This window comes from Alnus glutinosa, chromosome 5 (assembly GCF_958979055.1).
Source record: "Alnus glutinosa chromosome 5, dhAlnGlut1.1, whole genome shotgun sequence".
Classification (NCBI taxonomy): Eukaryota; Viridiplantae; Streptophyta; class Magnoliopsida; order Fagales; family Betulaceae; genus Alnus; species Alnus glutinosa.
This window is the reverse complement of record NC_084890.1, coordinates 5,905,994-5,917,314: the sequence shown is the minus strand read 5'-3', so window position 1 is coordinate 5,917,314 and position 11,321 is coordinate 5,905,994. Positions and strand designations below refer to the sequence as shown.

Sequence of the window (11,321 nt, the reverse complement as noted above, 5' to 3'; positions counted from 1 at the left end):
TCATACTTTTGAACTTGAACTTCTCTTGATAACTCTCAGATTGTGAGACTTGAATTCGAACGTGTTGATAGACTCGGAGGTATGCGCTTTCTTCTGATCTGAAACATTCTCTGAAATTGTAGCCAAAGTGACATTGTCTGAATTACCTCTAACTTCATCTGCTTCACTTATCCACTCTCCATTTTCATCACATGGGAAGCGACTGAGTTTAGGACATTCGACTTTCTCCAAGTAAGTCAATTTTGGAAACAATGCTTGCAGTCCTCTCCAATTCATCTGAAGTTCAGGCAAGTACTTCAAGCGTAGAGCTTCAATGGTCTCTGGGTGATACACCTCTGAGCGCAGGTCTGAGAGGTTTCCTCCCCTTACATAAAGTTTCTTCAGGTTTTGCAGGTCTAAGCGCCCGAGCCAATCAGGCATCTTAGGACCCGGGAAATACTGGAGGCCCAATTTCGCTAAAGAAGCAAGGGGACGGGGTGATGTAGATGCCGGCGTCGTGGGATCAGGTGTACTTCTCAATGAACTTATCTTCTTGATAAGTTTTGGCTTCAGGCTAACGATCCTTTGGATTGTAGCCTCGTTTCTGGGAGTGGATGACTTGTAAATTTGTGACCATGCCACGGACAACGATCGGAGACTTCTGAATTCTCGTAAAGAACGCAGCTCTTCCTCCGATTCAGCATGCGTTCTGTCTACATGTATGCCCAACTTCCTCAAATTTTCTAGTTTCGCCAAATCAACCAGCTTGCAGTAATGGCCTCCGCGCCTTGGTTTACGAATCACAAATCCTTTAAGAACTTGTAGTTGTGAGAGCAAAGCAAGTCCTTTGGGCATGTGGCTAATCAAGTAACACTCGGACATGTCCAAGTGTGTCAGCATTTTGAGCGAGCCAATGCCATCAGGAAGCTTCTCCAAATTTTGACAACCATTGAGGTTCAGGATCCTTAGATTGCTGAGTCTGCAAATTGAATCTGGAATCTCCGTGATTCTAGAGATCCCCCTAAGGCTAAAATACCTAAGATCTTTCATGTTCTTCAAACCTTTCAAGAACCCAGCATCCTCTACTTCCACAAGCTGCTTGGCGGAGGCCTCCCACCTACCCAGTTGAAGAACTTTCACGCACTTCATCTTTAAGAAAAAGTCCACTTTGAAATCAAGATGAGACTCGTTTACATTAAACAAAGTGTGAACCTCGTCCTTCTTCAAATGGAAACTGTAATTGAACTGCCGAAGCGAAGACCCTTTTTCAGTTTTTACCAGGCACGCCCTCCCACTGCCGCAGAAATTTGCGGTTGGATTTCCCTCTGTATCGAAACAGAAGAACCTATCTGCCTTCGCTAGCTCAATTACAGCATCGCGAATTGACGGCTCCATCTTGCAATTCTCTGAGCTTGGTCTGCGCTTTTTTTTGTTGACGGGCTCAATGATGCCTTTGGAGATAAAATCTCTAAAAAACTCGTTCCCAGTCTCCTCCGCGGTCTTCCCTTCACTACTCGGGGAGTCTATAAATCCCTCGCCGACCCACCAGTGGACCAATACTTTCTTCTTTATCACAGCGTTTTCAGGGAAGACTGAGAAACATAGCAAACACTTCTTTGGTCCAGGCTTTAGACGGTTGTAGACCGCCTGAAATTGAATCATGTTTTGGTCTCGCTGCTCGACCGGCCGATCGTCCCTCATAGAAAAGCTGGAACGTTTGAAGCTTCCAGAATCTAAATTAACTGAAGAGAGTTCTGGGAGTGAAAAGATTTGGGTCCTTAACTTTGAAACGACATTCTGGGTTTTTTCAAGCTTATCTTGAAGGAAGTTGGTTCTGCGGGGAGTTTCAAGTGCTTCTGTTCCATCTTTGAAGGCATCGTCAAAGCACTGGATAATCAACTCTTTGATCTCGTTGTTGACCAGGTCTTCCCATTGCTTTACTTTCCCACAGGCCTCTTTGATGTAATAGAGATCTTTCCCGATTTCCCCAAACATTCCATGTAAACGATCACGCTCCGAGTAAGGTTGGAATTTGGATAAATGGTGTCGAAAATCCGGCATGACCACGTCGGCAAATATATGAAACGGCATGGTCTGCCCAGATTCCAAGTATGAAAGAAGATCCAGAGATACATAACGCTCAGAAGAAGTTGGAGAGGTTTGTCTCAACATGGTGGACGTTAACGACAAGGAATGAACAAAATATTGAGATAATTAGCTCTGATTGACAAGAAACAATGGAACGGTACAACCAAATAAAGAGAACAGTGGACCAAGAGCCTTCACTTGACAGTAAAGATTGAAAAGAACAATGAGGCAGGCAGCAGCCTTTATTTGACTGCAAAATTGTGACAGTCAAACAAAATGATTATATGGTATGAAGAAAAGTATAAAGTATTATTTGTATACTTTCCACGAACCTTATGTAAAGTTGACAATTAATCACTGCCGTCCACAATTCTTTCTCTTTTTTTTTTTTTTTTTTTTTTTCCTTTTTTTAATATTTTGAAATCCCAGCTAGCATAATTTCTTCATCCTTCTCAACAGACCTAACAAAACAATCATTCATCTACTAATTTTCCAACCGAACTCTTTAAGTTGCAGCTCTTACAATTGGCAGAATCAATAACACTGTCACAACTGAATAAATTAATGAAAATATAATATTTTTTTTTCATCACTATTGTTAGGGATAAAATCAACCCTAGAGACACGTAGATCCAATGACATCTCGGAGTTATGTCTCGGACATTTGTTCCGCACAGTTCCGCACAGCAAAGAAAAGGTCGTCTAGGTCTAAAGACATCTCGGAGATATGGCGATGTCTCGGTCTTAACATTCCAGATTACGGTATATAAAATATCCCGGGATCTCCCAGCCAAAACGGAGCGAACATATCTCGGATATTTGTGTCTCGGAGTAATAACGCCTCGGTATGATATCGAGTCGGTGTGATATCTCCTCGGGGTGATATCTATTGGATGTGTCAACATCTCGGAGTATAAACATCTCGGACTTACACAACCCCGTTATGGTGCGGATATATCCCGAGATCTCCAGGTCGGAGCGAACACATCTCGGATATCATCACCTCGGAGGTTGGCTGAAATGTGCTACAGTCTTCTAAAAGGTGCCATGCGCCACACTCGTCTTAGAGTGCGATAAGGATAGAATCCCAGAAGATCAGGGATAAACTACAGATCCATAATTTATGGGATAAAATGGTTATTGACACGGAATCAAGTTTAAAGAAGTACAAACGCAATCAACTACGAACTTCACACTCCTACTCGAATTCCCTGAAGATATGGTTAAAGTTCAACCAGGCTAGGACTCAAACTCCTAATCCAACTAGGTGTCAAGAAGGTCCGGCCTATAAATAAAGACCGTCACACCAGGTATAAAAACACGAATTCTCTAAGCTCTTGAGATTAAGATTCAGAATACTCTGCAGAAAACTGATTTAGACTGACTTAGGCATCAGAGTGGGCGTGGTTGGCACCCCCGACGAGTTGTTTGTTCTTTTTGCAGGGTTGAGGTATTCGGTAGAAATCAGCAGCGAATCTTTAGGCGACACGTCACCATACCGGAAACTGTAGTTGGAGAAATAATTAGCTCCAAAGACATGTGGGCCGAGCCCATCAGGTCAGCCCAGCAAGATTAGACCCAATTTATAAGACCATTCGTTATCTCCAAAAAGACGTATATCTCGAGTATATCAAGATAGACTTCTATCCCATCAAATATGGGATAAGGTACCTAATAGAATGACATTAGCTAAAGAGAGTGTCATATCCAGTTTGGACTCTACTACCCAATTTGAATTCTATGAAGATAAGACTTAAGACCATGTGATCTAGGACTCAGACTCCTAATCAGAAAGATAAGATTCAAGACTATGTGATCTAGAACTCAGACTCCTAATCAGATTATGCTCCAAGTATTTTAGCAGTTTTATAACTGTGAGCCTATAAATAAGACTACTACACCAGGTATGAAAAGACAGATTCTCTGAACTCTTGAGATTACTGATATTCTCCAGAAAATAAGTTTGAACTGACTTAGGCATCGGAGTGGGGGTCCGGTCGGCACCCCCGACGAGCCGTTTGTTATTTTGCAGATTACGAGGAGAACGAACATCGAGGAAGGCAACGAATCACAAGGCGACACGTCACCGTACCGGAAACTGTACCAACAGAATGCTGTGCTCCTAGCCGCACGAACTCCGCCGCCGTTCAATCATGATGCAGTCGATGGGACAAACCCTGAGGGAAACCCCGAAGGGTCAGGAGAGAGACAGGCGGAACGAGAATCATGAAGAGAGAGACGGGCGGAACGAGAATCATGAAGAGAGAGACGGGCAGAACGAGAATCATGGAGAGAGAGACGGGCGGAACGAGAATCATGGAAAGAGAGACGGGCGGAACGAGAATCATGGAAAGAGAGACGGGCGGAACAAGAATCATGGAGAGCCCATCAATCCGGTTCCACCCACGGAGGCAGAAAGGAGGTTGCAGAAGATGGTCCAGGATCTGGGCGCAAAATATGACGTGCTGTCAAGAACGATTGACCAGAAGCGTGATGGGAAGGAGTCCCTTGTTGACAACCTCTTCCAGCACAAGGAGTCCATATTCACCGAAGAAGTGTCCAACTGCGACTTACCTGGAAGATTCAAGGTACCTGACATTCCTGTCTTCTCAGGCAGTGAAGATCCAGTGGAGCACTTGGACAATTTCCGGTCCCATGTCTCCCTGCACAAGACACCAGATGCTGTGGCATGCCGAGCTTTTCCTCTCACCTTGTCAGGAAAGGCCCGAGACTGGCTCAGGAATCTCGCACCAAGGTCGATTGATTGCTTCGACACCCTTGGAAGAAAATTCCTGGCCCAGTTCGTATCTGGGAGAGCTAGAAGAAAACCCCGAGGATACTTACTCTCTGTACAGCAGGGACCGAATGAGTCTCTAAAAGACTATTTGTGGAGGTTCAACCAGGAGAAGCTGGACACAGAGAGTGCACCAGACGACTTCATTTACGGTGCGATTTTTCAAGGCTTGAAAAAAGATGGACCTCTGATGGCAGAATTGGCGTTGAAACCGCCGAAAGATCTTCAAACCTTTATGGTGAAGATGGACAGGTACATCAACCAGGAAGAAACGCTCCGAGCCCTCCTCAATAATTCCCAGCAACAACAACAGCCGTCCACCGAGAAGCCTAAGAAAAAGAAGAATCCTGAGCCCATACAGGATGCTGGTCCCGCAGAGTATAAGAAGGTGAAGAAAAATTTCGGAGATTACAAGTGGACACCGTTGAACACCTCCATCACCAAGGTGCTCATGGAACTCAAGAAAGATCCGAATTACCAGAGACCGAGACCCATTCAAGGAAATCCCCCTCCGCACTTGGCTCACAAGTACTGTGTCTTCCACGATTCACGCGGTCATTTGACCGAGCAGTGTGTCTCGTTGAGGCAGTTGATCGAGAAATTCATTGAGAATGGGAAGCTAGTCCGATTCCTCGTCAATGAGAGGAATCAACAGGAGCGAGATCACTATCCGAGGCCTAGGAGGGAAGAGGATCGGGATAATAGAAGAAACTATCAACCGAGACAAGATGAAAGAAGAGAAAGAAGCCGAGAGCCAGCACCTCGGCCTCGGAGGGATGAAAGAAGAGAGAGAAGTAGAAGCAGGCCTCGGGGGGCGCAGCAAGGCAATCTCCCTATCATTCACACCATCTCGGGAGGATTCGGAGGAGGAGGTGAGTCCAACTCGGCTCGGAAAGCGTATGCCAGGCAGCTAGATGATTTCGAAGTTTACTCGGTCCAGAAGTCCCCAAAGTCTCGGAAATATGACCCTCTGGTTATAGGGTTTTCTGATGATGATTATGCTGGAGTCTCGCTTCCGCACACAGACGCCCTTGTGGTCACCTTGACCATAGCAAATTATCAGACCCGGCGGATCCTAATTGACACTGGGAGCTCGGCTGATATTCTTTTTAAATCAGCTTTCGATCACATGGGTGTCCCATCAGAAAAGCTGGTTCCAGTCTCGTGCCAGCTACAGGGTTTTGCTGGAGAGAAGGTGTTGCCTCTCGGTTCTATCGATTTACCTGTGACAGCCGGGACTTATCCAAGGCAGAAAGTCATTATGGTGAAATTCCTAATAGTTGATAAAGTCTCGGCCTACAATGCCATTATAGGACGTACGGCTCTCAACGACTTCAAAGCGGTGACTTCAACACCACATCTCAGCATGAAGTTTCCAACAGAAGAAGGAGTTGGAGAGGTAAAAGGAGACCAAAAGGAAGCTAGAAGATGCTACAATCTGTCCTTGAAAGATACCCCAAGGCAGCACGGTCGGGGAGAGAAAACTAAGGAGGATGGAAAATAGCAATCACCGTTGGGGGAGCCTGTGGAAGCCTTGGAGGAGTTCGAGATAGGCGACTCGGGAAAGAAAGTTCATATAGGCTCACAACTCCCTCAACCCATGAATGAAGATCTGGTGGCGTTCTTGAGGCGCAACAAAGATGTATTTGCCTGGAGCCATGAAGATATGCCAGGGATTGATCCCTCGGTTATTGTCCATAAGCTGAATGTGGATCCAAATTATCGCCCTGTGAAGCAGAGAAGAAGAGCTTTTGCTACCGAACGAAACATGGCTGTTGCTGAAGAAGTAGAGAAGTTGCTGAAAGCTGGATTCATCCGAGAGGTGGATTATCCCGAGTGGCTGGCCAATGTAGTGCTGGTGAAGAAGTCTAACGGGAAGTGGAGGATGTGCGTAGATTTCACCGACCTGAATAAAGCATGTCCGAAGGATAGCTTTCCCCTGCCTCGGATAGATTTATTGGTGGATTCGACAGCCGGACATGAGCTCTTAAGCTTCATGGATGCCTTCTCGGGGTACAATCAGATCTGCATGGAAGAAACAGACCAGGATAAAACTGCTTTCATCACAGACCGAGGACTTTACTGCTATAAGATGATGCCCTTCGGACTGAAGAATGCTGGAGCCACATATCAACGACTTGTGAACCGGATGTTTCAAAGTCAAATTGGCCGAAACGTTGAGGCATACGTAGATGACCTGCTGGTTAAAAGTGTTCGGGCAAACAGACACATAGAAGACCTCCGAGAAACTTTTCGGACTCTAAGAAAATACAACATGAAGCTCAACCCCGTGAAGTGTGCCTTCGAAGTTTCTTCAGGCAAGTTTCTGGGGTTTATGGTGTCACAAAGGGGCATTGAAGCTAATCCAGAGAAGGTCAGAGCTGTCCTCGAGATGGAGGCCCCGAGAACAACAAAAGAACTCCAACGACTGACAGGAAGGATTGCGGCCTTGAACCGTTTCATATCACGGTCGACAGATAAGTGCCTTCCCTTCTTTAAAATTTTACGAAAAGCATTTATATGGAGTGAGGAGTGTGAGGAAGCTTTCAAAAAGTTGAAGGAATATCTAGCCAACCCACCACTGTTGAGCCGCCCAACCGAAGGGGAGATTCTTTATCTTTATCTGGCAGTCTCTCCCTCAGCAGTAAGCTCGGTGCTAGTCTGAGAAGATTCAGGGGTTCAGAGACCGGTTTACTTTACAAGTAAAGCACTGCATGGCGCGGAGGGGAGGTATCCTCGGATCGAGAAGTTGGCATTCGCTTTGATCATTTCAGCCAAAAGATTGAGGCCATACTTTCAGGCTCACGCTATCAGAGTTTTAACCGAGTATCCGATGAAGAAGGTGTTGCAAAAACCTGACCTCTCGGGAAGATTAGTCAACTGGGCGGTGGAACTCGGACAATTTGATATCGAGTTTCATCCTCGGACGGCTATCAAAGGACAGGTTCTAGCAGATTTCCTGGCAGAATTCTGCAACATTCCTGAAGCAGAAGAACTTCCTAAGGAGTCAACCTGGGTTGTGTTTGTAGATGGCTCTTCTACACAGAGCAGAAGCGGAGTAGGAGTTCTCCTCAGAAATCCCGAAGGGCAAGAGTTCGGTTTTGCTGTAAAACTGGACTTCGTTACGACGAACAATGAAGCTGAATACGAAGCGGTGATAGCAAGTTTAGCATTATCCCGAGAGATGGGGGCAACAAATGTCGAAATCCGGAGTGACTCTCAGGTGGTCGTAGGCCAAGTCCAAGGGCAATTCGAAGCACAAGAAGATAGAATGGCTAGGTATTTGGAAGAGTTACGGCGATTCCAATCCTATTTTGAAAGGTTCGTCATCACAAAAATACCTCGGGAGGAAAACATCCGAGCCGATGAATTCTCAAAGATCGCGTCGGGAACAGAGGAAGAGATTGAAGCATCAAGAAGGCAAATTATTGTTCTGACCGAACCTTCGATAGCCCCGAGGACCAAGGTTATGGAAGTAGACTCAGCACCAGAGGAGCCAGAGTGGGCAAGGGACATTATCCAGTTCCTCAGACATGGGTTGCTGCCCGAAGATAAGGTTGCGGCTCGGAGGGTGAAGATACAAGCAGCACGGTTTTGCCTTCTCGGGGAGATACTGTACAAAAGAGGATATTCCGAACCCCTTCTCAAATGCCTCTCCAAGGCCGAATCGAATTATGTTCTCAGAGAAATTCATGAAGGTGTGTGCGGAGACCACTCAGGAGGAAGGATGCTGGCACAAAAAACCATCCGAGCGGGTTACTATTGGCCTACGATCAAGAAAGATTCAGCTCTTCTTGTCAAGACCTGTGACAAATGCCAGAGATTCGTAAGAATCATGAAAGCTAGTCCCGAGAAGCTCACCCACCTCACTTCTCCGTGGCCATTTGCGAAATGGGGAGTGGATATAGTTGGTCCAATGCCGATAGGAAAAGGTGGACGGAAGTTCTTGATTGTAGCTGTAGACTACTTTACTAAATGGGCGGAAGCAGAAGCATTAGCAGCTATAACTACAGCGAACGCCATAACTTTCCTCTGGAAGTCGGTGGTGTGCCGGTTTGGGATTCCTCATGCTTTCGTCACAGATAATGGGAAGCAGTTTGACTGTGAACCATTTCGGAAGTGGTGTTCAGAGCTCCGTATCCGAAACCATTATGCTTCGGTACAATACCCAAAGGCGAACGGTCAGGTAGAGGCGACGAACAAGACCCTGGTAAAGATTCTGAAGAAAAAGCTTGATAAAAAGAAAGGAGCATGGGTTGAATACGTTCCAGAGGTGCTGTGGTCGTACCGAACCACCAGAAGAACTCCAACGGGCGAGACACCATTCTCACTTACGTATGGAACCGAGGCGGTAATACCTGTGGAAGTGGGATCTCCAAGCTTTCGTGTGGCTCACTACAATCCAGGACTCAACGACGAGAGTGCTAAAGTACACCTGGATCTGTTGCAGGAGAAAAGAGACGACGCTCATGTCACATGGGCGGCGTATCAGAATCGAACGGCTCGGTACTTTAACAAGCAGGTGGTGCCCAGAAAGTTCCAGCTCGGTGATTGGGTACTCAGGAAGGTGAGCTTAATGACGAAAGATCCAATGGAAGGCAAAATGGGACCTGTATGGGAAGGTCCCTACAAGGTAATAGGATGCCATCAGAAGGGAGCTTATCGCTTGATGACCGAAACAGGGAAGATACTTCCGAGATCATGGAATGCCGAGCACCTGAAAAAATATTTTATGTAATTTATTGTTTTCTTTTTCAGCTTTTTACAAACAATTTCATATTCAATAAAGAATGTCTACTTCCAGTATTTATTGACAATCGCAGAAATCCAAGAATCAATCAGATTTGTACTTAGGAAAAGTCTCTCGGTCAGTCAACACCGAGAGCAGGAAAAGTCTCTCGGTTTGTCCAACACCGAGAGCAGGAAAAGTCTCTCAGTTTGTCCAACACCGAGAGCAGGAAAAGTCTCTCGGTCAGTCAACACCGAGAGCAGGAAAAGTCTCTCGGTTTGTCCAACACCGAGAGCAGGAAAAGTCTCTCGGTCATTCAACACCGAGAGCAGGAAAAGTCTCTCGGTCAGTCAACACCGAGAGCAGGAAAAGTCTCTCGGTTTGTCCAATACCGAGAGCAGGAAAAGTCTCTCGGTTTTTCCAACACCAAGAGCAGGAAAAGTCTCTCGGTCAGTCAACACCGAGAGCAGGAAAAGTCTCTCGGTTTGTCCAACACCGAGAGCAGGAAAAGTCTCTCGGTCATTCAACACCGAGAGCAGGAAAAGTCTCTCGGTCAGTCAACACCGAGAGCAGGAAAAGTCTCTCGGTCAGTCAACACCGAGAGCAGGAAAAGTCTCTCGGTCAGCCAACACCGAGAGCAGGAAAAGTCTCTCGGTTTGTCCAACACCGAGAGCAGGAAAAGTCTCTCGGCTAGTCCAACACCGAGAACAGAAAAAGATAGTCTATTCCTCAGAGGATACAAAAAGACTACATAAAAGAAAAATGCCTAAGTAAAAGGCTTCTTCGAATGCCACGATCAGAAAAGAAAGAATTAAAAGGTAAGAGTTTCATTCAAAAGATTTCATATTCGAAGTTTTGTACAGGTTTAAAAAAAAAAAAAAAAGGAAAAGTTCAGGACAAGGCACAGCTTCTAGCTGGCAGGATCGTCAAGAGGATCTTCTCGGGGATCTGGCGCGTCAAGACCCCAATTCGGAACATCAGGCATGAAATCCTTACCGAACTCCTCCATCTCCTGGATGGCTTCTTCAGGAAAACCCACAAGCATCGGTCCAACCGTCTTGGGGTCAAATTTATATTGGGGATTTGTCACCAAGGTTCGAAAATTTTCGAAACCCCAATGGCAACCCCGAGCCCAACTCTGATCCCAAAGATGTGGTGCATAGCTCAACTGCTTCAAATAACGCTTGAGCTTTGCCCGATCTGCGTCATATCTAGCCCTGAGCCGAATTAAGAGACTCTCCGAGTGATCCTGCGCCTTAACAGCTTTATCTCTCTCGGCTGCAAGTCTTTCAACTTCATCTTTGAGCTTGTCCTTTTCGGCTTCGGCACTCAAAGCATTTTTGCACGCCTCGGAGCATTCGTTCTGCACGGCCGACAAACGGATAGACAATTGATCTGCGCGATCCAGCTCGGAAGAAAGACTTGCAACAGAACGTGTGTACCGATCATTGGCCTCCAGTACTTCGTTCCTCAAACGAGCATTGGTAGAACGCATCTCGGATATGATCGAGTCCCGAGAGGCGAGTTCCTCGTCCTTGGACTGAAGAAGGGACTTCAGCGTCGCGACTTCGTTCTCTAAACCCGAGATACGAGCTTGCACTTCGGGGGCAGGAGTAGGCGGGGGCGCAGGACGATTCTCGTACTTCTGCCAGAGGGCGGTCATCTTCACAAGGAGCTATGAAGAGAAAAGTAAGCAAAGTCAGAATCAAGATGCAAACAGAATGAAAAGGC

The 11,321-nt window shown here is 46.2% G+C and overlaps 1 protein-coding gene across 1 annotated transcript; it reads right to left on the bottom strand.

Moving 5' to 3' along the window:
• On the bottom strand, positions 1 to 2,151 carry LOC133868888 (disease resistance RPP13-like protein 4). Its single transcript, XM_062305892.1, has one exon. The coding sequence runs from the start codon at positions 2,149 to 2,151 to the stop codon at positions 1 to 3; it is 2,151 nt and encodes a 716-aa protein (XP_062161876.1).
• Between the last annotated feature and the right edge of the window lie 9,170 nt (positions 2,152 to 11,321).